We start from the raw sequence: 24,578 nt of genomic DNA, 5'->3' as shown, positions 1-24,578 counted from the left end.
CGTGTGGAAAAAACCGTGATTGAGGTGTAGTCCCCACTGGTGCTGTGCGGTCCCTGGGCCTAAGGCTGGAGGTCTCACTGTTGCTTTTGTAACAAGGACATTTTGTTGTTTGTGACTATATATACACCTGCGTGCTTTGCAGGGAAAGAAATGATCCCTGATGGTTTTACAATGTGCTAAGCAATCGACTCTACAAACTGTGAGCATTGATGTTTTCGTATTCTAAACCCCAAAAAGCTTTAGCAAAAAACCAGCACAAAAAAAAAAAAAGACAGGGGTCGCTTTGGAATTCAACGAAAAAGTCTATGCAGGGTGAAATCAGAGGCGCCTCTACCTGACGTGTACTCATGTATTTGCTGTTTGTAATCAGAACTAAAACCAGTACCCAGGTTTTAAAGACTTTAAGTGTGTGCCATGATCGAAATGTATTTTTGAAAATGTTGACCGGTTGTAGCAAGCAGAGCGTGTAGTTTCCCCCTCTGAATTACCTCCCATGAGTGGGTGGTGGAACTCCACCTTTTGATACCGAATCGGAGTACATTAATCTCAAGTTTCATCACCTGCAGCTGTTATGCACATTGCTTTAGTAGACTGTTCAATAATGTAACTGATGCATTTTAATGGCCTCAGTGAGCAGGAAGTAACCAGTCTTCCCAAGGCTCAGCATCATGGGAAACTGCACTATTTGAAGGACAATCCTTATTTGTACTGGTATAATTTGACTAAAGAAAGCCTCATGCAAGGTAGAAACTCAGCTGAGTAATGAATGTTCTCCACTTGATGCTGTCTTTGTTTCCTTGTTTTTTTTGTGCTCTTTAAGAGAACATATTAGATGATTTAGCTTAGATACGAGGTCTTTGGTTGACTGTATTAGTAGGCTGTTTTGTAAAAGTCATGTGTCCAAGTATGAAGCTGTAGGACTTGGGTACAACCCACAATAAAATCCTAACAAAAACTGCTTATGTTGAATAGTGTGACTTCAGTTTTGCCACTGTGGCTCTGTACATGGGGAAGAAGGTGCCAGACTTGTTACAGCTTATCTGTATGACCCTTGTCCTAAGGGAGAGCAGGGGATGAAGGGCCTATGAGGTAAACCCACCCTACTCTAGGTTACCACAAAATTCTCTACACAGTTCTTAAAGGGGTTTACTCCACTGCAGTTGAGTCAAAGCATATTCTGTTGTATGGTACAGCCAAGCCAGTGTTTAATTTGGTATTACAAGATGGAAGCACAAACATGGGGCAGGTGGTAGCCTCATGGTTAAGGGAGTGTAGTCTCCCTTGCTGCATCTATAGGTAAATGAGTACTTGCAGGAATTCAACCATGTGTGTATTCACTTTACATTTTCTCCAATAATCACCACTACAGGTGAACTGTACAGCATGTATTTGAAATGGGGGAGGAAACCCATCCAGACTCAACTCCGAGATCTTCAAGACTGTAGACTCATGTACAATTTAGCTTCCACCCAAGTAGCACTCAATTACAAAAAATGAAGGGGGGGTTTACAAATAAACCACCCACCCGTAAAGTAGTTACTGTACAAGGCAGGTTAATACTGACTATGGACCTCCTCAGGAACCAGATAAGGCTTGAACTTTTCCTATAAAATTGCTGTATCTACCACCCTCTACATATAATCCATTTAAATGCAGCCATGCAATTCTCCAGTGCTTTCACACAAACCTCATCCCCACAGAAGTTGTAGAAAAGATGAGCAAGGTTGCACTCACAGCCTGCTGCTTACATGTCAAATCCCTTCAATACCCATATCCAAACAAAAACAAGAGCTGGCATTTTATTACTTATTCCTGCAACCTGATACAAGGCTGGGGACACTTTCATACAATTAAATAGTGTGTACAGCAGACAAGGCATCAACACCAAAAGTTATGAACTAAAGAATATGGAAACATCTTGCTTAAATGAGGAAAGAAAAAACCACTCCCGTGAACACAGGTGGTCACCTGGCTACCTGTAAGGAGGAAACCTGGAGTTAGAACATAAGTCAAGCATTTATTACACACAGTGGTTTGTATAACAGGAGAGGTTATGCCGTGTGCTCTTCCAGGCTCCTTACTCATATACATCCTTCTTGTTTGCAATGTACTGTACAATCTCCTCTGGTGTCATCAGCTTCTCTGCTTCAGCATCTGGGATCTCGAACCCTACGGATAACGCACGCAGTCACTTAAGTGCATCAAATGTACTGCATTACATTGTTCAATATGACCGATTTATACGGCCGAGTAATTTTTTGTGCATCAATTCAAGAAAAGTAACTTGACCAAGGGTACTACAGCAGGAGGTGGGACTTCAATCCAGGTAATTTCAAGTGGAAGGCAATGGCATTAACTACTACGCTCCCCGTTGCCCCCTAAAAAGCCACACGAGGAGCTCACGGAACAGGAACTGCTTGGTCCTCAAGTGCTATGACCCAGGCTCTGAAGGACCTGGTGCCCATAGACCTGCTACCGTGCAGCCGAGTCAAACCCGGCCTTGCCGCGCAACCGGGCAAAATGGCGAGAAAGTGACAGGGGACACTGACCGAACTCATCCTCCATGGCCATTATGATCTCCACCTGGTCCAGGCTATCCAAGCCAAGGTCCTTCATGAAGTGGGAGGTGGACTGCAGCTGCGCACACATGCAAAGGCACAGAGAGCGAACAAACAGAATAAGGCCCTTTTACGCAGAACACATTACACGTTTACATTTAAATTTAGCTCACGCTTTTCTCCAAGGAGACTTACAATGATGTCAATTACTTAGCCATTTATACAGCTGGGTAACTTTTACTGGAGCAATGAGGGCATGTACCTCGCTCAAGCCAAGGCCAGGTACTACAGCTGGAGGTGGGACTCGAACCTATGACCACTGGATCTAAAGGCAGCAACTCTACTACTAGTCTAAGGTATTAGCTGCGCCCTCCTCGCTGCAACAGAATCACTGACAGTGACACTTCCTCCTACAGCAGCTGCCATGATTAAATTAATCCCGCGGTAACGCCGTAAGCGGACATGGACGAGTTGCAGCACGGACGGAGCCTAGTTCGCAAGTCAAGCAAGAGCGCGCGCCGCTTCGAGAATGATCATGAAGCGCTGCCCACCTTCTCCGGGTTGATCTTGTCGTACAGCTTCAGCACGTACATGACGCGCTCCGCGATTGACTCCAGCGTGAGCGGCGGCAGGTCGCCGAAGCGCCGCCACTGCAGCACCGCCGAGCTCCTGGGAACCTGCAGCGGACACACACAGGCACTCAGGAGTCAGGTACGCCTCAGAGCGCCGGGAAGGTCACACCAGCGCTAGGCCGCGTCCCCCTCCCTCCGTTTTACCCGTGTCGCTTCGCTCCGCCGCTTGTGCTGCTCCCCGAACAGCACGCCGAAGGGCCTCCGTGCCGCCGGCACCAGGGCTGCGACCACTCTTAACGAGCCACTGGACGGACAACACCACACCGCTGACCGCCGGCCGAGCGGACCGATGCAGCGAGCCAGAACACGCGCCGCCATCACTTGTGGGGAACCTGCGAGCAATCCCGGCATGCACCGCGCAGCGCACACTTAAGGCGGCGCAAGAGGAGGTCGACTGCGCATGCGTGACGTATACTATTCCGAAGCGTGTGCCGAGCCTGTAGAATTTGACTGAACTCACAATTTTCGCTCAGATTACGAAATACTGTAGCGAGGATTCAGTAAATCGTAGGTTTTTTCTTATTAAATTAAAAAAAAGCAGAAATTGAACCTTTAGTTTCTGTAGAGGAAGCTTTCTTTAAGCGGAGAGTGATTTGAACTTTATTATCTCACCACTTGACTTTAAGTCTTCACTTCTGTACACGTAGCTGTATGAAACAACTAGTTTTTGAGATTGCTCAGATTTAGCCTCATCAGGGCCTATTGTCCTGTTTCGAGGCCCTTCAGCCTCAACCACTGATAGTGACTTCTGGGTAAACAAATAATAATACAGATAATATAGATTTCTCGTGTCCGAAGTATAATTATTTAAAGTAGCATTTTACTAGTGTGTGAGTGAGAAAGAGAGTGTGCTCCGCTGATGTATGGATGAGTGACCCCTTGCAAGTAGTGTATCTAGCAGTGTAAGTCACCATGGTGAATAAGGTACACATGTAACACTACATAGTATTCACTGGAAGTCGCTTTGGAGGAAAGCGTCTGCGAAATAAATAAATGTAAATGTAGTACTTTAGACCACAATAGTTGTGCTTTGCGAACTGACCTGAAGTCATGTTAGTAGCAGGTCAGCAGATGGCAACATTTGACCTTTGTAACTTACCAATGTGGAGACATCCTCCACAATGCCATATGGATTTGGCTGACGCTTTTCTCTGGAGCAACTTACAACATTAAGATACTTTCAATTATTTACCCATTTATACAGCTGCGTCATTTTACTGGAGCAGTTTAGGATATGTACCTTGCTCAAGCTGGAGGTGAGACTCAAACCTGCAACTTGGAGGTCCGAATGTGGCAGCTCTAACTGGTACGCTACCAGCCGTCCCATACCCAAATCCCATATGCCAACAGATGTGGTTTAGGGTTAGGGTTCGGGTCTATTTTTTCAGTGCTGGAGTAAATTAGTTCACAAATGTTTTACAGTTAACCCTTGTTGCAGGTGACGGATGCATTTGTCAGTCATTCTTGACCTTGGTGGTCTGTTTACAAGGAAGTTTACTCTGCTTGGAGGTTTTTTCTGCTGATACAGATTCATGCACGGCATTTTGCGATGCAGATTAGGAGAACGTAGAAGAATGTAGTTCAGGGACCTGTTCGGGCTGTGAATCAACGGTCGCTGTGTGATACGGCCACTTTGTTCTTTAGGAATCCCTGTGTTTACCAGAGCTGTTATCCCCGAGGTCAGGCTTCCAGGTTGAAGTAGAGAGAGTATAAACATTAGCATGTTTTGTGTGAATCCCAGTCCATCACTTGCAGGGAAACCGGGGCACTCGTGGTGTTAACAGGTGTCTGGGACGTAGGGCAACAAGGGTGTAGGGGTGTGAGAACAAATTTTGCAGTTAATCCTGGGAGATTAGAGTAGGGGCAGATCACTGGGTTGGCGCTCCACGTCTCCTCCATCTAGCTGCCCTAGATACAGAGTAAAAGGATGTAAAAAGTCGAAACCCTGTTAAATGAAATTTGTGTTTTCTTTTGTGTTACCTAAACATGCCCACAAGCAACTTGAGGCAGTTTTAAAATCAACTTGGTCACTTGGACAACAAAATCACCCAAACCTGCTGGAGCAGCCCTGGTGGGATAGCACTCCCAGACCTGTTGCAGAGTGTAAGGTGATGCTCTCAAAGGAAAAAAGGGAAATGGTGATGACTTGTACAGGCGAGCCCAGTGTGCACAGTTGTCAGGCAAGGGATACAGTGAAACCCCACATTTACCTTGAGATCCAGCAGACTGATTTACTTTGTTTCGAGAGAAACTAAGAGAGATGTTTTTGGCAGCGCTTGCTCGCCATCACCCTCTGCTCTCACCTCTGTTTGCCCATATGGGTGTGTGGGGCATGAAGGTCGTCTCAGCCCTGTGATAAGGAGGTTAACCGAATTGGTATTAATCATACTGCTCAGCATTTATGAAGCAACATCACCAAGTACTTTCCCTTGAGAGCCAAATGTTAGTGGTCCTACTGTTCAGTAGGATGGCTCTCTGATCATGAGGGCTTACACATTTCCATGATCACTGCCAACAAGATCACTGTTCACAAGATCGGTTCAATAATCATTATCAGTGAGAAGACCAGTTCCATGATCACTGTAAGCACTGTTCTGTGTGCTGCACTTCACTGACTGATGGTGATAAGGCTTGGAAGTCTTGACCCCCCGTGTCTAAAATTACAAACCATACGCCTTGATCCAAACTGTTGCTGAAGGAAGACCCTGTTACATAACAGCAATATTAGATTCCAGATTTGCTGGAAAACAGAAGTCTCTTTGCGTTTGGTGATTGACTGTTGATTACAATAAGGTCATCCCCCACGAGCCAGGAGAAGGATGAGGGGATTATTGGGGTTGGGGAGGTCACGGATGCTCCTGGGAATTATGTGGAGGACAGCTTTACCTCAATTTGAAGCATCGTGTCTTTGTATTCTTGCTGTACTTATTCAGCTTCCCACAAGTCCAGTGCCTGCAGGAGCACTTAGTGATGACTGTATACAGGAGTTTGACACTTGTGATGAGGTGGCCGTGTGAGGCCCTGCGCTGAGGGAATGCTGCACTGAATCCCGGTTAATTTTAGTCATGAGGTCCGATGTTTGCCCAGCAGCTTAGGGCAGTATGTGTTTCTTGGAACGCCATAAAACACAGGCTCATTCCCCAGATACTTTGTCATCTTGATTAACGGCATTGGTTGTTTAATTTTATCACTTATTTGTGGGTAAACATGTAGAATTGCTTAGTAGCTGTAGCCTCGGATTAAGTGCCTAGTGACATTTACTCAAGCCCACCCTGCATAATTGCATCCATGTACATATTGCTCAGGCGAAGTTTACAGTGTCTGACATTTGTGAAATCTTGTCTCAAAGCATAACCGGGCACATGCTTAAAGCTTTCATTTACTGGACTGCTTTTAAGTAGGGATGATATTGTCTCAAGTATTTTCCACCATCAAATATCAACCCTGCCTTTGATAAGACTGCAGGTAACTTTTGTGAGCCTGACCTTGTTTAATAAGTGCTGCCCATACATGACCTCATGGTGGCTGTCATAGCAATAGCTGGGTTGTGCTGTTATATATACAGTGTCTGCCTCCCTCCTGATGGAGCCTTGTTTAGTAAAGTCTGGCAAAGTCCCTCTCCGCTGGTTGGAGTGTCGTCAATTAATTTACATACAGGCATCGAGCTTCACACACAAACACACCCATGTGGAAGGGATTTTGCGTCTATGGCAACAGTAGTAAATACAAAACACAAACGTCTAGGTGGACACACCTTGACATCTGTCTGTGTTTCTGTGTTTAACAGAGCAGTATTCTGTGATTGATTTTTTTCTTTTCGCATGCTACGTGTTTGTGTATGAGTTTAATGCTAAATATGTGGAAAGAGTGGTGTTTCACTTTTTTTGTTTTGCTGCATGCATGATCAGTGTTGTAAGCGGGTGCAGGTTATGTACAGTGGACACTGTCTTGGAGGTGGTCTCCTTGGGTGGCGTAGGTTGTACTGCCACTCAGCGTCTCGTCCACTCACGAGCCAGGTACATTACCCCGTCAGGACAGTGCAGGATGGGGGCTGCAACAGGATGGGGACTCCCTTCTGCAATGACAGACCTTAATCCCAATCAGAGTAAGTGTCCATAAAGTGCACAGCAGCCGCTGAGCTAGTTTTTGGAAGGCGGAGAGGTTCAATAAAAGGAAAGGGCATTGGTGTCAGGTAGCATTACAGCAGTGTGGACAGAGGGAAGGACAAGAAGTTACAAAACACCTCAGTGGAATCAGAAGGACCTCTGTGGAGGACAGTGATCCAGTAAGGAAATGCACCTCAGTGACCATTTTTTTCTACTGATAAGTTTAAATACTGACACTCTTCTCAGAATGCTCACCTGCAGCCTTATGGTCAGAAGTCTAGTTCTTTGACCACCACACCAGCTGCGGCCTCCACGTTCATCTCTCTTCAGCCAGTGATTTCCAACCCAGTACCACAGTGAACATCGCTTGAAACTGCTGCTGGGCCCAGAATGACCAACGAATTGGATTTGTTTATTGCTGCTGTGGTTTGATTAGCGGAGCCTTATCTCGCAGCTTACAGTGGGCTTATTTTCCTTCAGAGTACAAGCAGCTGTTGGGAAAGTAAATATGTATCATATCGGATAGGCTGTGCGACAAAAGGTAATAAAACACACACACACACACACACATTATCAGAACCGCTTGTCCCTTACAGGGTCACGGGGAACCGGAGCCTACCCGGCAACACAGGGCGTAAGGCCGGAGGGGGGAGGGGACACACCCAGGACGGGACGCCAGTCCGTCGCAAGGTACCCCAAGCAGGACTTGAACCCCAGACCCACTGGACAGCAGGACTGCGGTCCAACCCACTGCGCCACCGCACCCCCTTCGGTAATAAAACATTGGTATACATTTCCAAATTGCACCAGTAAGATGGTAAAACTGAATATGAAAGCAGCTTAAAATACTATGTCTGGTGTTAATTTTAAACAAGGCACCACCAAACAGTCAGGAAAATCGCAAACTGTTAAAGAAGTTCACATACAGTAGGTTGTAGGACCAAGTTCTTCATTTTAGTAGCTTTGTTGTGTGTGTGACAAACAAGGGCAGGGTTTCAGCAAAACAGATCAAATCAAACATGAAAACATTGTGTGTGAAATGTTTTTGGACCTTTGCCCATGCGAATGCCCAGTGTGCACCATTATAACATCGCTTGTGTTTGTCTCAATTGATAACAGCCTTTTGGCATATAAAGCTCATTGCTGTCTTGTGTTCACTGATCTTACTGTTGCGGTAATATGGCTGTGTTTTACTCTGTGCAGCTTTCACACAACCAACTGCAAAGAGGGGAGAAATGAAGTTATTGTAGTAGAGAAAATAGTGTTAAATGGCTCAGAGTTTTTGTGTCAGTTCATGACTGCAATCGACAGGTCTACGAGGCGTTTGCAGCAGCCGGGGTGGAGGAACCAGGTTTGTTTGGTCCAGAGCCTGTACCAGAAACACAGGGTATGTGGCTGGGTATAGCTTGGACAAAACACCAGTAAACTGTAGGGCAATCTCACACACACATTCACTTGGACACAATTATGATTTATTGGGCCATTTAGAGTAAGCAGTTTGGATTGTGGGAAGAAACCAGAGCACCCACACACACTGAGCCAGATTTAAACCCAAGCCTGAACCCACAGCCCAGGAGCCGTGAGGCAACAGCGCTATCCACTCTGCGACTGTCCTTCCCCGGCGCATCAGCACGATGAATTAAGACAAAGCGCTTGTTATCTGCCCCATGGAGCAACACAGACAATAGAATTGCCTCATCATTCTCATCATGTGACCATTTGTATTTGGATTTCCCGTAAACCTGCCACACTTAGTCAACTCACACAGTTTAAGACGTGCTGTTCCATATGGCTGTCACCGTTAAACACCCAAGACGGACATTTCCGGAACAATTGCACAAGATAACATTCACCGGGAGCAGTCATTTCTCAGAATTTACATTTGGAGTCAAAATATTGAAGATTTTCAAGTGAAAGGTATGTGTGTTTGCCCCACACATACAAACACACACACAGTGTGAGATATGCCATATAGCAGCGAATGTGTTCCAGCTAAAAGTCGCAGACAGACTGTGGACAAAACCAGTGGAAAAAATGGTGAATCCCGGGAGTCTGGGCCGGATGTTGACAATACAGTTGATAAATCTGACCAGTTCCTGTGCTCTGTTTTTGCAGCCTCTCAGTCAGACCGAGGAGCTGAGCAACGGAAGGGTGTTTTTAACCACAGATACTATGGGGTATTACTGCAAGGCTGCTTTAAAATGGAACACAAGACATTGTACTGTCATGTGTCCAGGTGTAGACCTCAGTCATACCAAAAAAAGCTGATCCTTGGGTCTCTTTCCCAGAACACTCACAGAGTCGAAAGTTAGGAAAAAGTGCTCACATTGCTGTTGTGATGTTTTCCAGAACAAGAAGGGCACTTTGGTTTTGGTGCTGAGACAGCTAAAGACACTTGAAGGGCAAAGAGTGTGTGCAAGAGACAGGTTGCGGTGTAATGGGCGGATGTAGAACAGATGTACGCACGACCGCTGGCTGTCACAGAAATAGACACGGGCCTTGACCTTATCTCCAAAGCGACGTACATCTCAAAAGAAAAATACAAAACGTCCATCACACTAATAGAAGGAGACATTTGGATGCAGACATGTGATTCTGATGGACAGTCAGTTGGTCACGTTCCACCAGATGGACCAGTACGCATTACACAAGTAGCTAAATATATGTTTTTTTAATTATTAAATTATTAAAAATGATTAAACAGATACCGAATATGTACACATCTATGGAGACGAGCGGAGAAGCGAGTACAAAACAGGTATTTTGAGACCCTTCTTAAATGTAAGCGATTCAGCAGTTCTTAGTGAGAGGGGAAGGTCATTCCATCACATCAGAGCCAAGGTTGAAAACCTTTGTGCTTTTGATTTTAGACTTTTTATGTGTGAGATAAATCCTTGTCCTTCTGCCTTTAGGTGGAAAGTCCTGGAAGCCAAGTCATGGTCTTTGTGGGTGGTGATGTCAGCAGGGCAACAGGTGGCGTTCTGGTTAGAGTCATTGCCTTGCGCTTGAAGGACTTGGGTTTAAATCCATGCTTCTTCTGTATTGCCCTTGATCAATATAGTTACCCTGAACCGGTAAAGTAAAATAATTCTCATCTGGGTTTTTGTTGTATAACACACATTGTCTAGCCAGGACCCAAGGCAGTGACATCACTGGCTCTCCCACAATTCCAGCAAAGTACATGGCCTCTATGCTTCATGATGTGTCATTCTCTTCCCAGCCCTGTGTTTCACACCCTTCTGACTCCCTTTTTCCTTTGAAATAGAGACCTAGCCTTTTCTCTTACCCAACGCCCACACTATACCATCAGGTTTTCTGCATGCGTGGAATTAAATGTCAGCAACAAACACCCACTTAATGTCCAAACACAGCCTTATCAGCAGAACGGGGAGGCCAGCAGGAGAGAGGAAGCGTGTTCGCTAACAATGTTAGTGACAGCGGCGCAACAACGGTGCCTTAATCACACAGTGCTCCTGCTCTGCGGAGATGTTCTATTGGCATGGGAGATAAGGGAGCAGGAGCACACATGCGCCTAATGGGCATTAGTGTCACACTCGGAGGAGCAGCAGGCTGAGACCGACACCGAAAGAGGCCCAGGCGCCACACGGATGTTGCACAGACCACGTATTTGTCGCTAACAAGGTGTATTCCATGCGTTCTCAGAGATGCTTTTCCTGCGAACCAAAATGCATTTAGTAGACTGGTTGGAATCCCCACTCCTGCTGTAGTACCCTTGAGCAAGGTACATACCCTCAATTGATACACTAAAAATGACCCGGCTATATAAATGGGTGGATCAGTGTAAGTAGCTTAACATGCTCAACTCTTTGGAGGAAAGGTTTAGATGAATGATTAAATGTAAAATGGCTACGGGTGACACTTGCGTGACTTCCGGCCTGATGTATTATGTGTACGACCTGCGTAATGGACGATGGCGATCCGTTGCTGGCACAGTCATTGCTGAAGAGTCCTTTTGCATTTATATGACTGACGGTCCATACACCCTGTGTAGCTCTTCTCTAGATCAGGGAAGACTGAGGTCACTGAGCATGTCATTTATGTACTTTAAAGTTTGCCAGAACTGAAGTACAAATTGGATTCCTTTCATATGTTTGCATAGTCGTTTACCAGAGAATCAGCTTCCTGTTCCACAGATCTGTGAATGCCCCATTACTCCTCTGTTTGTACAAAAATAACATTGATAAAATCGGTGACTAACCATGTTGAGTACCTGCTTTTTAAAAAAAAAAAAAAAAAATGTTTAGAATCAGACTGAACAGATTACATTTAGAAACTGAGATAGTGGAAGTTCTGATTTTGTCTTTCCCCACATTTATGGAATATTAATACCCGCATCACCCAGCTGCGAGGGGTTGTCTGGCATCGGTTTCCTCAGTGAAAGTTTCCTGCTGTCACAGGTGTGCAGTGAATTTCCTGTGGTTGCAAACAGAGGGTGTAGGCACCAGGTGTGCTTGAGGCGGGGACTCTGTGGAGTATATAAAGGCACGCTAAAGAGGAGAATCGCAGGCTTCACTGCAGTCCTGAGCGCTTAAAGTGGTGCCGGAACTTTTCCTGGTACTGCACCTGGTTCTCGATCCAAGGCGCACCAAGATGCCTCCTGCAGAGAAGGAGAAGGAGAAAACCACCGTCCGCCTGGTGTTCTTCGGGGCAGCAGGCGTGGGCAAGACAGCTCTGATCCAGAGGTTTTTGCAAGACAGATTTGAGCACAGGTACAAGCGCACCGTGGAGGAGCTGCACAGCGTGGAGTATGAGAGTCACGGGGCCCACATTTGTGTGGAGATCATGGACACAAGCGGCAGCTACTCCTTCCCAGCCATGAGGAAGCTGTGCATCCGCCACAGCGACGCCTTCGCCCTCGTCTACTCGGTGTGCGATCCAGAGTCCTTCGAGGAGGTGCAGAGGTTGCGTGACGAGATTCTGGAGCTCAAGGAGGACAAGTTCACCCCCATCACTGTGGTGGGCAACAAAGTTGACCTGGAGAAGGAGCGCCAGGTGCGCACTGAGAACAGTGCATCCACGGTGGAGCTGGACTGGAACGCCAGCCTGGTGGAGACCTCGGCCAAGAGCGGCCTCAACGTGACTGGGCTCTTTGAGGAACTTCTGCAGAAGGTCCATAAGGTGCACTTGCCCTGCAGCCTAAGCGTGGCACTGCAGCGCCGCAGGGGCACCATCCCCAAGGACTGCATGGCACTGCGCCGAAAACCGCTCATAAAGAAGACCAACAGCTGCAGCGTGTCATAATGGTGCCACCAACCGTGAGAACAGGGAGCTGTCACAACGGACAGGTGCCTTGGTTTGAGTATTTCTAAGCACACACGTGGGGGGAAAAAAATTTTCTGTAAATATACAACAACCTCTGTTTTGCATGCATTTGCCCGTCGTTGGTGCACTGGGTGACCAAGGAACTAGAAAGTAAACCAACTGTCTCATTTAGCCACTCCATTTTGAATAAAGCTCTGAGTTTATCATAAATATATTTTTTTCAAATATATTGGATAGATTTTTCAAAACGTATTTATTAAAAAATATAGAATTTTAACCTTGCATCTTGTTTTCAATTTATGCTCTTTTTAATCTTTTAACAATGATGGTTAAAGATAACAAGGCAGCGGGTGGTGTGGTCAGGGCAGCAGTTTCATGTTTCATACTTATATTTTGCCTGTCAGTATCCAAAATATGTGAACTATCAAGGGACCCCACAAAAAGGTTTGAATGTGGTGCAAAATATGATCAATATCCTTCCTTTTTGATCCCTGCTGATGCTTATTGTATAAGCCCGGATTTCCCCACTCTTCACGGGGCACTGGAAAAAAGTGTAATACACACTTAATATACAGATTTTTCTACATCAGTGGGAAACAACTGGAAAATAACTTGGGTATTTGTTGTCTTTTATTTGTTTCTCATTCAAGTTCTTACCTACGCATAAAATCATGTATTTAACCATTTTGTTTTGTCCTGTATATGAAATAACAAGAATATAGATTGTTGGATAGACCATACATTTTTAAAGCTGACACATTACTCTTGTAAACATTTCTGCATTTCTTTGAGTGACTCGGCTTTGAAGGAGCCATCATACATATGGTTGTACCTAGAATTGCTCGTATCCTAGGTTATCTTTGTAAACCAGCAAGATAACCAGGTCAATGGTCTTTATAACTGTGCCTGAAGCCTTTTTTTTTTCTTTCATATAAGCAATTTCGCATAACTGAAACTGTGCACAGGAGGATGATCATAAAAACAATAATTTAAACACGGTATGTATATAATAGTGTACAAGGATCGAAAGAAATGTCTTACAACTCTAGTGAATGCTATCATTTTAAGAACATGTGGGCAAACAGAAAATATGGTTAAAATAAAAACACAAACTATTGCACTGATTTATCAGTCACATGTCTGCTACCAAATGTTTTGTGAATATCCCCACCTGTTGAGACTGTAACATTAAATGTTTAATGATTTTTTTTTCAATGTTATTTTTATATTGTTTCTTTGAAAACTTTTGTGTTTACTGGTTGGCAGAGCATGAGAAACACCTGACCGCCAGAGGTTCCGGCCAAAGTGTTAAAAATGGAAACACATACACATAAACATGCACAAGGCAAATGTTTTCACTCGTTTTTCCACTGTTATCGCCGGAAAGGGTTCACTTAGCACCGTAGTGTTGACCTACCCCCACGTGAGACCATTCTCCAGACCCAGATATGAACCAGGTACAATAACACCGCAAGCGAAATTGGCAGAAAGATTGAAATTGTGATCTGGGCCAGATCTTAACTCCAACAGCTGCCACCCTAGATAGCGCAGCTGATCAAAAGGGCGCAAACATGAAAATGGTTCTTTAGATGGGGCCCAAATCACTATAATTCATATTTTTGTTTTAGTTTTGGTTGGGCTCAAGTCACAACGGTTGAGTTAAAAACTAATTCAGTTGCTGCTTCCAGTTGCATGGGTAGCAATTCTTCTGTATCACTGAGAACATTTTAAAATGGAAAAAAATCTATTAACTTTTTTCTTTGCATGTTATTAGTAGTAGTACAGTATATAAGTGATATAAGTGTTGCAAATAATTGTAAATTTATTTTGCTTAGGCAGTCATTTTTTGTTTATTATGCTTAATCGAGATATGATGACGTATGGGGGAGGTTTGCGTTTCGTTTTTCTTGGAGGCATTTAATTTTAAAGTTCCCATGATGCTCAGTCGCGTTCGCTTTCATTTAAAACCCTCAGACCAATCAAAAAAAAAGCTGTGGAAGGACGCGAGGAGACCGGACCAATCGAGATACAGACAGATGACGACGAGAAACAGTCGTCCTTTACGTAGACGCTGACGTGCGCGATGTGACCAATCGCAGTGTCGCCTCAACTTACAAGACAGTATTTGAAATTTCGACTCACCGTGTTGTCAATCGAACGGGGCTGTGTGGAAATAGTTTATGTTGGGGAAAGGAAAAAGAAAAAAACAAAACAAAACAAAGTTAGGGGTTTAAATTAGTCGCATGTGAAGAAAAAAAAAAATTAACAACGACAACGTGAAACAGACGAATGTTATGCTTATATGTAAATTAATATGCGTAATTGTGAATTTAAAGTTTAGGTGAGCTTTGCTGTCACTCGCCGTGAGGAGTCCGAGTGAGTCACTGACGGGGCGACGTTGTCGCGCGCTCGCTATTGACTTTTGAGCGGTCATCGATCGGATCGATTTTCTTTGCGGTTACTGAGCGACGAGGTGCGGGAATGAGTGCCGCCGGGGTGAAGAAGGGGGCGAGACCAGTCGCCTCTGCAGCTGACTCCAACTCCAACTTGTCCGCTCCGCTGAATGAGATCCCCGATGTGCTGGTGGACCCCCGCCGCCGGCGGCGCTACCTGCGCGGCAAGTTCCTGGGGAAGGGCGGGTTCGCCAAGTGCTACGAGATCACGGACGTGGAGAGCAAGGAGGTGTTCGCGGGAAAGGTGGTGCCCAAGGCGCTGCTGCTGAAGCCGCACCAGAAGGAGAAGATGTCCATGGAGCTCGCCATCCACAAGAGCCTCGAGCACCCGCACGTGGTGGGCTTCCGCGGCTTCTTCGAGGACGAGGACTTCGTGTTCGTGGTGCTGGAGATCTGCAGGAGACGGGTGGGTTCTCGTCCAGCCCGGACCGGCCGCTATGCGAAGCCGCTGACAGAAAAGACGTATAACGGGGTTATTATAATAATATTCCCACAATCGGGCGAACAAAACGGGGAACGTGGTGGTTAATCATCATCATGTAGACACCGGGTCACTCATCTCCCCTTGTGTGGCGCTAACTCCTGTCGATCATGACCTAAAACATGAATCATATGTGTAGCATGACACTAAATGATATTTCTGAGCGTTTTGATGATCTCGGCAGTTTAAAGTACACGTGACGTGTTTACCTGCACTCCCAAGTGGCAGTGCATACGGTTCCGTCCTGATGATGGGTACACTTTCCTTCTTCTGAAACACCCTATGGTCATAAGGCAATCGCTTCTGAATAAAAATGTAAGAACGCCTTTTTTTTTTTTTCCCCAGCTTGATTTTGAGTTTAAATGCATGCATCGCATTTGTATCCAAGTGTTCATAAGTGATGAGTGGTGTAACTGAATGGGTGCGTGGTGGGGACTCTGTCCACAGATCCAGGAGGCCGTTGGACATGCTGCAGTCCAGCTGGTCATTGTTCATCCTTCCCGTCTCCTTTCCCCGCTCCTTTGTGCTTTCCAGGGTGCCCTCGTTACCGCCGCGATGCTTGTGCTCTTCCCCTTCTCGAATCCCTGCTTCATTCACGTTGTGCCACAGGAACAGCAGGCTGGACGCCTGGAGATCAAATCCGGGATGTGTGTTGCGCTCATGGTCTCTGCCGGTGTGAAGTTACACAGTTTGCCATGTGTTCTCATTTAAAACCATTTTTTCCCTCCCTCTGGAAGTCCCTCCTAGAGCTGCACAAGAGGAGGAAGTCGGTGACAGAGCCCGAGGCCCGGTACTTCATGAAGCAGACTATTCTGGGCTGCCAATACCTTCACAACAACAAAGTGATCCACCGGGACCTCAAACTCGGAAACCTCTTCCTAAATGATGACATGGAGGTCAGAATAGGTACGTAAAAGAGAGATTTTGTTTCTCTTTTATCAAGTTCTACTATAGTAATCAAAAGGGCAAAAAAAAAAACCTTCCCCCAAAAAAGCCCACCGCTATAAATCAGTACATCCACATGACTGTCATTACAGTTAAAACCAAAATCTCAGTGCGAGACTTTATTTCTGCAGTCTGTGATGTCGATGAACTTCCGAACCTATCGGCTGAGATGATGATGATGATGATGATGCAAATATTTAGGGAAATTAATCATTAGAGGTTAAAACCACAAACTGCTAAGTGAACAAGTTGGAACAGGGCAGCAGTGTAGTGGTTAGAGGTGCTGCTTTTAGACTCGGAAATTGCAGGTTGGTATCCCGCCTCCTGTTATACCCTTGACCAAAGTATAAGCTATTTAAGAGAAATGAATAACTGTAAAACTCATTGACAGTAATTCCTAAAACCATTAATTGTGATTTAAAGGAGAATTTAAAACATGCCCAGTAAACCCTCACTAAAGAAAAGTTATTTGATCGTTACCTGAGGTTGTAGTTTAACACTCTTTCACCCATTAAATTGCAAGCTCACATTTTAAAAACATGTGAACAGTTGCACCACAACAAAACGGAAAAGATCCCGCTACCTGGAGTTGTGGCGAAGTGTGTGTTGCTCCTTAGGGGACTTCGGTCTGGCCACCAGGATTGAGTATGATGGCGAGAAGAAGAAGACTCTGTGCGGGACGCCCAACTATATCGCCCCGGAAGTGCTGTGTAAGAAGGGCCACAGCTTCGAGGTGGACATCTGGTCCCTTGGCTGCATCCTGTAAGTGCGTTGCCCGTTTCTAGAAGCTGGCCAGGAAAGTTTAAAAGTGGAACGTGCTGATTTTTGGTTTCTCTCCGATGGCTTTGTTTTTCTCGACACCCTGCTAGATACACGCTGCTGGTGGGAAAGCCTCCTTTCGAGACCTCCTGCCTGAAGGAGACATACGTTCGCATCAAGAAGAACGAGTACAACATTCCTCGGGTGAGCCACTGTAGCAGCCGCTGCTGAGCACCTTAGTTAGCCCCACCCTTTGCTCGCTGACTTCTCCATGGCTCCCACCCCCAGCACATCAACCCAGCCGCGGCGTCCCTCATTAGGAGGATGCTCCACCCGAACCCCACGCTGAGGCCCAGCATCTCCGACCTGCTGGACGATGAATTCTTCGCATCGGGCTACATCCCTGTGCGGCTCCCCACCACCTGCCTCACCGTGCCGCCCCGTTTCTCCATCGCCCCCAGCAGCCTGGAGCAGTCGCTGCGCCGACCCCTGACGGCACTCAACACGGGTATTGTCCGGATGCATCCCTTTTCCCTTGCCCGGAAAATTTCGAGGAACCTGGTTCCAGGTGCTGCTCTTTCTCCCTTTACCTAGGAACCGAGAGTCCCGCAGAGAAGGGAGGAGCGGCGGACCAGAAGGGGGAGCCGCAGCAACGGTAGAGCCGTTAGTTTGGAGTGTTTCCGTGAACTGTTAGGAAGAACTTTTGCAGCCCTGAGGGGAGTTCGTGAGAATTGCTACCTCACTATGTAGCTCAGCTGCCGAGCGTCCCTTTATGGATGTATAATTACACTCGGCCCTAACGTATCGGGGCGCTGTACAGGGAAGAGTGTGTTGGGTTAAACGCAGAGCACCTCTCCTACCCTCGCAGAGAGACACCTGAGGCAGTTGTCTGCCACCTGTCAGACCTGCTGCAGCAGCTGACCAGCGTCAACGCCACCTGGCCCTCGGAGAAGCCCGACGTTCGGCAAGGTGAGAGGGACCCTCTGGGACCAGCAGTATCCCTCTCTGACACGTCAGTCGCTCCGCTGACGGCGAACTTGTTTCCCTCTGCTTTCCGTTACTTGTAGAGGAGGCCGAGGACCCCGCCTGCATTCCCATTTTCTGGATTAGCAAGTGGGTGGACTACTCGGATAAATACGGTCTCGGTGAGTTCCCTCTCGCTTCGCTGTTTAGAAATGGTCTCCATTTACTGCTTGACGTGGGTGAGGCGTAGCCTTCGTCCCGCTGTGAACGTGCGCGCCGTGCTGCAGGGTACCAGCTGTGCGACAACAGCATAGGCGTGCTCTTCAACGACTCGACACGGCTCATCATGTACAACAACGGCGATAGCCTGCAGTACATCGAACGGGGTGGAGCCGAGTCGTACCTCAGCGTGCGCTCCTACCCTCCCACCCTCTCCAAAAAGGTCAGCGCTGGGCAGAGCTATAGAGGTCGGGAGGTCATCTTTGGCTGCGTTAGTGAGGGAGCTCCCTGACGTTTAACCCCTCTCGCCTCCAGATCACCCTGCTCAAGTACTTCCGAAACTACATGAGCGAGCACTTGCTGAAGGCGGGTGCCAACATCACGCCGCGGGACGGGGACGAGCTGGCACGCTTGCCCTACCTGCGCCACTGGTTTCGCACAAAGAGCGCCATCGTGCTGCACCTGAGCAATGGGACAGTGCAGATCAACTTCTTCCAGGTCAGAGGATACCTGTGGCTGAAATTGCATGTTTAGATGGTTGAAAGGTTGAAAGGGAACATTCGTACGCTGATAGCTGGCAGTAAAACGCACCTGAACAAAGTAAAAGTGTGAGACAACCTTCTTACAGCTCACTTCCAGCGTTCACAGGCCATATCAAAGCATGTCTTTCTCGGTGCCCATGAACAACGAGGTGAGGGCCATTGTATATGTTGATGGGATGAATCGGTTAACAGTCATCACTGAATACGAGTTTGTGGGGATGGCCTTATTTTTAGTTATTTACATTAGTTTCGATGTGGTTTGAAGTTGATTAAGAAAATACGAAGAAGCCTTTCCTTTTTTTTTTTTTTTTTTTTTTTTTTTTTTTTTTTTTTTTTAATGAATGAGTTGGCTTTATTGGAAGCAGAACCTAATCCATGAACAAATAGAGGGAACCTTTTCAATGTATACATTTTAAAGGAAATTGAAAGTAGCCAGAAGCTGCTGAACATTTCGCACACTTATGGAATGAATTGGACAACCACAGGGAAGGATTTGTATGTGGATTACACGCGCGCGCGCACGCACAGGCTGAAATTGCTTGTCCCGAGCGGGGTCGCGGCAAACCGGAGCCTAACCCGGCAACACAGGGCGTAAGGCCGGAGAGGGAGGGGACACACCCAGGACGGGACGCCAGTCCGTCGCAAGGCACCCCAAGTGGGCCTTGAACCCCAGACCCAGCAGAGAGCAGGACTTGGCCAATCCTGCTGTGCCACCGTGCCCCCCCAGTATGTAGATTAGTATTAGTTTGTCTCATTTTTAATTTTAATGAATTCAACTCAAAAAAAAAAAAAAAAGTCTTAATTTTTGCCTGAGGTTTTTACAGATCCTAACCATCAAATAAACTGATGGGACATTTGCATGAATGGACTTTTATGGTTTGTGAAGTAGCAGTTAAAGTGGGTTTAATAGATTTACAGACAGACTTCCTATCCCAGTTGTGTCTGTGAGTTGAGGAACCAGCTTCATCAGGGGAAAAGCATGGTAAAGACATGATTTTTTTTTTTTTTTTGAGGTGATTTGTGGTTCTTGTCTTGCAACAGGACCACACAAAGCTGATTCTGTGCCCCCTGATGGCTGCCGTGACGTACATCGACGAGCAGCGTGAATTCCGCACCTACAGGCTCAGCATGATCGAGGAGTATGGCTGCTGCCAGGAGCTGGCCAGTCGGCTCCGTTATGCACGTACTATGGTGGAGAAACTCTTGGCATGCAAGTCGTTGTCCTCGCAGGCTCCCACTGCCCCCTAATCCCCCCCAGCTCTATGGGTGTAAAACTGCCTGACCAAATGGTGTGACAGTTTTCCCCTTTTGAAATGTGCTGACAATAAATGGTTAATTCTGGTGTATATATGTAATATTTATCGTTAAAGGTTTTATTATTCGTCGAACACCTGGCTTCCTTTGGTTTCTTGTGAGGATGTTCACGTTACAGTTCATGTGGCAAATCAAGATGATGGGGCAGTCGTGTCTGGGGAATGTTGGCATTGTCTTCTTGAGTCTATTTTGAGTGCTGGATTTTGTATTTTTTTTTTTTTAAATGTTAATGTTTTAAGATTTCAGAAAATAAAGATGTCAAGTGTTCTTTAATGACTCGATCTTTGTTTTTCCAGACCTGATGATATCATCGAATCAAAGGTTCCTCAACCGCTTTGGCCTAGGGCTACGTGCACAACAACACGCAGTATGTGGACCGTCTGTCCAGACACACGAAACAGTCGCAAAAAGTACAGTAAGACCAGAGGAAAAACATTTTGGCAACAACAACTGAGCTTTATTAATTTTAAAATTTAAAATACAGATTTAACTATATAAATACAACGGTGAGTCACATCACGTATAAATCAATTAAAAAAACTTGACAAAGTTTCACATTTAGGAGTGTTGTGGGCAGCAGAATACACCCGTTTTGTAGGAATAGTGCAGTAAATCATGCATTGGATAATGTACAAACACACGTCTGCATGCTGCTGCTTATGAGTGAAAGTGTTTAGACACCGAACCAAACAGGTGAGGCTCCACTCCGCTCACATGTAATACATGTTTAATGATGTTAATGCTCTTCTCTGCTTCCTGCATGACAGTCGAGCACGAATGCTCTAAGAGAGACTCGGTTGTCAGCTTTGGTCTCGTCATGAAATAATGCAGAGCAGTTAAGGAAAGAATGCCGGTAAAAACTTTTCTGTTAAAGGCCAAATGCAAGACAGAGATGTGAGAGATCAGTGGGCCGGTGGAAAAAGCTGCCTTTCTGCAGAACAGGGTACGTCCACCCAAACGTACCGCTGTCCAGGTCCACTCCTCCCAGAACCCTGAATACAAACTACAAAGCCCTCCCGTACAGGAAGGGAGTGACTCTTAAAAAAAGCTCACTGTAGCCCAGCTGCCTCTTCAAGCTAAAACTGAAAATATAAAAAAATACATTTTCTATCATTAACCAAACTTGATCCCCTCTTTGTACACGAAATACCCTGGTATTCGGTTGTAGTTACAGTATGATGCCAAAGAAGCCAGCATAATACCTTGCTGACAGCTTCCCACCGGTGCTGTCAGAAATCACAGTGGTTGTGTGTGTGTGTGTGTGTGCGCATGTGTGTGAGAGACCTCCATGTCTCTCAGTGCAGCGCCCACTCACACAGCCACTGCTGGCACTGGGCCCTCTGCTCCTCGGTCTCCATCGACACTTTACTGTTCGTCTCCTCTTCCTCCCCCGTGCTCTGAGACTCCAGCCCCTGACTGCCTGGAGCCAGTCCACAACCTAGCAAGCCATCCAGAGCGCCCTCCAGTGGCTGAAGCAAGCACTGTGAAACCCACTTTGGGTCCACAGAGGGCAGAAAGGGGTCAGGGGCTGTGACGCAAATGGGCTCATCCTCCAGTGGAATGCGCAGCAGGTAGGCGTGCAGCATCATGCGGTAGGGGGCGCCATCTGTTCGGAGGCTGTAGGTAAAGTCGCCCACAATGGGATGGCCAATGGCGCTGCAATGGACTCTCAGCTGGTGAGTGCGGCCTGTGGGGATTAAAACCAACACTCAGATGCAGAAATGCAGCAGAAGTACCCTAGTAACCCTAATGAAGGCAAATTTATGAAAGCAGTTTGCCACATTGCAAAAACTGGCCAGTAGGTGGCAGCAGTATACTTTAATAACTGAATTATCCTTTGAATGGCGCAGTGGGTTGGACCACAGTCCTGCTGTCCGGTGAGTCTGGGGTTCGAGTCCCGCTTGGGGTGCCTTGTGACGGACTGGCGTCCCGTCCTGGGTGTGTCCCCTCCCCCTCCGGCCTTACGCCCTGTGTTACCGGGTAGGCTCCGGTTCCCCGTGACCCCGTATGGGACAAACGGTTCTGAAAATGCGTGTGTGTGTGTGCTTCGCTCCATTTACAATTGATTTCTTTAAAAAATACTTTTTTTTTTTTTTTTTTTAAACGAAGTGCTGCTCTTGAAATTTTTTTCTATGTAGAAAACCTGTTAATGGTTGCAAAAGGACTTTGGTGACTGGGTCTCCGTCGTACAACCCGTATTCCAGGACGGTGAGCTCCGTTTGGCAGGGCTTTGGGTTCTCGCACCCTGCGGAGGGACAGGAAAATATACCATGAGTTCTGTGCACGTGTAAAACACCCACAGGCCATAACGCTAAGCTCCCAGGAAGCGGTCATCCTCACCCTCGGTGCCTTCAATGCACATCATGTGGGTTTTTCCCTGGGAGGTGTTCTTTCCAATGGCAAAATCCAAGGTCGTCTTCAGCTTCTCCACCGAGCCCCGTAACTGCCAAGGACGGGGTGAGGGGATGGGGTTTAGAGACAGGGCACTCAGCAGCGAGAGGACGATGGCAAACGGTGTTCTGCATACCAGCGCCAAGTAGGCCTTGGTCACAAGGCGGTCCTTGAAGCAGCGGTAGGCCCGGCCCGCCGCCGCTTTGTTCAGTGCCACGCACAGCGCGCCACTGGTGGAGAAGTCCAGCTGGTGGCAGAACCTACAGAGGGGAGAGGTAACGCCATTGCAGGCATCCCCTATGGACCACAGTGCCCTCTGTGCCATTTTAGAACTGTAGCGGATCCCACATGCTGGGTTCGATTTCAAAATTCCAGCGCTAGAATGACTCCGCCTGCTCCTTATTGCTCTCTAGCACAGTTCCATAGCCTTGAGCAGCAGAAGGCACAGTGGTTAGAGATGTCACCTTGCAATGAAAAGATGGGTTCATATCCCACCCCCTGCTGCGGTAACCTAGATCAAGGTATTTACCCTGAACTCGCACAGTAAAATTTTCCCGCTGTAGAAATTGGACGAATCTTTGTAAGTTTAGTGGATAGGCAGTTAAGTTGCTTTCAAGAAGAATGTTAAAGGTGCTAAAAAAAAACATAATAATGTAGACATTGTGCTGCCCTTAGCTGCAAAATGCACAGCAGGAGGATGTGCGACTGTCCCGTATCTCCTCTCCTCTCCTCTCCTCTCCGTCTCACGGAATATCAACCTTATCTTCACTGTTGTGTTCCTGCTTTTCTGGTAAGCCCCCCCACGTCCCCTTCGACCAGCAGCAGCGTAAGCCCCCCCCCCCCCCCCCCCAGCCATCTCCAGTGACAGTATTGATCCACCCCGGTTTGCCCAGACTAATGCGCTACGCTTGGCCGGGAGAAAGCGAGATGGGACGAGATGAGGCGACCGCGGAACCTGAAGCCGTAGTAAGTGCCGGGGTCGGCCAGCTCCGGGAAGCGGTGCCGCAGCTGGCTCTGCACCGTCTGCTTCTCGTACCACATCTTGCTGTCGATGCGGATGTCCCAGTGCTTGTTGACCACGATGAAGTGGGTGCTCTGGTACAGCACGTGCAGATTCTCCAGGCTAGCCGGCTCCATGGCAACCGCGCACTATGAAGGAGCGAGATCCATCAGACTGTTAACAACAAAAGGGCATTTTCATCCACGCTGCTGATAGGGATGTTTCACTGAAGGACATAAAATTCGTTTCAGAATATATAACAACAGCGGAACTTGAGTGAACAATCTTTGTTTGTGTTGGATGACCAGTTCCTTTACTGCTACACATATATATACATGATTTTGTTGCGACTGACAAAACTTACTGTCTGTAAAAGTAGGTATTAATAATACTCAGTTCTCTTGCAATACAAAAAAAAAGCATACTGAGAAGACCTGGCTGATTGAATATTCTTTGAGTTCCCGTGTGGGGGGGTAAAGCATCCCACCATGTCACTTATTATTCCTGCACAAAAATAAAAACGCTGCAGTAGTCAGCGCTTCCATGTGATTTATGTCATTTTTCTGCCTGGAACTGGTCACACTCACCTCCATTTCCTCCCAACGGAGTCGCCTCCTGAGCTGAAAGAAAACGCTAGCTCTTCCATGAATAACAGCTCTAAAGTGAGGCCTTGAGCTGCGAATATTAACATTGAAAGGGTACGAACCTTGCCGCTGCACCCCGCTGTGTCTGTGCGGCTCTGATCCTCAGGTTTATTTCATTTTCCTCCGGGCAGCACGTTGTACCTGTCAGTGTACAAACACTGCGGTCACGTGCGCGCCGTATTGCGCAGACGCACTACGTGCGCAGGGTCGGTGACGACATCAATGACCAATCGCACACGACCGCTCCGCGACTTGTCCAATTAGAGTAAAGAAAGTCGTCGGATTGAC

The 24,578-nt window shown here is 46.8% G+C and overlaps 4 protein-coding genes across 7 annotated transcripts; 2 read left to right on the top strand and 2 right to left on the bottom strand.

Moving 5' to 3' along the window:
- Nucleotides 1–1,183: 1,183 nt before the first annotated feature.
- Nucleotides 1,184–3,549, bottom strand: LOC108937229 (acyl carrier protein, mitochondrial-like). 2 transcript variants are annotated; one of them, XM_029254450.1, is made up of 5 exons: nt 3,335–3,549; nt 3,110–3,235; nt 2,550–2,637; nt 2,082–2,169; nt 1,184–1,976 (listed from the first exon to the last, which is right to left on the bottom strand). In XM_029254450.1, the coding sequence occupies exons 1-5, from the start codon at nt 3,539–3,541 to the stop codon at nt 1,973–1,975; spliced, it is 513 nt and encodes a 170-aa protein (XP_029110283.1). In that variant the 5' UTR covers nt 3,542–3,549; the 3' UTR covers nt 1,184–1,972. The 2 variants fall into 2 exon arrangements, with proteins under 2 accessions (XP_029110283.1, XP_029110284.1); XM_029254451.1 differs by lacking the exon at nt 1,184–1,976 and having other exon boundaries at nt 2,078–2,169.
- Nucleotides 3,550–11,905: 8,356 nt separating this feature from the next.
- LOC108937307 (ras-related protein Rap-2a-like) lies at nt 11,906–12,558 on the top strand. Its single transcript, XM_018757135.1, has one exon. It carries the CDS (start codon nt 11,908–11,910, stop codon nt 12,556–12,558), a length of 651 nt encoding a protein of 216 aa, XP_018612651.1. The 5' UTR covers nt 11,906–11,907.
- Nucleotides 12,559–14,728: 2,170 nt separating this feature from the next.
- LOC108937177 (serine/threonine-protein kinase PLK1-like) lies at nt 14,729–20,449 on the top strand. The gene is made up of 11 exons (XM_018756966.2): nt 14,729–15,438; nt 16,251–16,419; nt 17,076–17,220; nt 17,328–17,421; nt 17,506–17,725; nt 17,812–17,872; nt 18,086–18,186; nt 18,285–18,362; nt 18,468–18,622; nt 18,715–18,897; nt 19,983–20,449. The coding sequence occupies exons 1-11, from the start codon at nt 15,061–15,063 to the stop codon at nt 20,187–20,189; spliced, it is 1,791 nt and encodes a 596-aa protein (XP_018612482.2). The 5' UTR covers nt 14,729–15,060; the 3' UTR covers nt 20,190–20,449.
- A 253-nt stretch (nt 20,450–20,702) lies between these two features.
- rpusd1 (RNA pseudouridine synthase domain containing 1) lies at nt 20,703–24,453 on the bottom strand. Of its 3 annotated transcripts, none has more exons than XM_018757068.2 (6): nt 24,353–24,453; nt 23,602–23,820; nt 22,783–22,906; nt 22,596–22,698; nt 22,399–22,500; nt 20,703–21,942 (listed from the first exon to the last, which is right to left on the bottom strand). In XM_018757068.2, exons 2-6 carry the CDS (start codon nt 23,781–23,783, stop codon nt 21,551–21,553), a joined length of 903 nt encoding a protein of 300 aa, XP_018612584.2. In that variant the 5' UTR covers nt 23,784–23,820; nt 24,353–24,453; the 3' UTR covers nt 20,703–21,550. The 3 variants fall into 3 exon arrangements, with proteins under 3 accessions (XP_018612584.2, XP_018612583.2, XP_018612585.2); XM_018757067.2 differs by having other exon boundaries at nt 23,602–23,795; XM_018757069.2 differs by having other exon boundaries at nt 23,683–23,795.
- Between the last annotated feature and the right edge of the window lie 125 nt (nt 24,454–24,578).

This window comes from Scleropages formosus, chromosome 8 (genome assembly GCF_900964775.1).
Source record: "Scleropages formosus chromosome 8, fSclFor1.1, whole genome shotgun sequence".
NCBI lineage: Eukaryota > Metazoa > Chordata > Actinopteri > Osteoglossiformes > Osteoglossidae > Scleropages > Scleropages formosus.
This window is presented reverse-complemented; position numbering and strand designations above follow the sequence as displayed.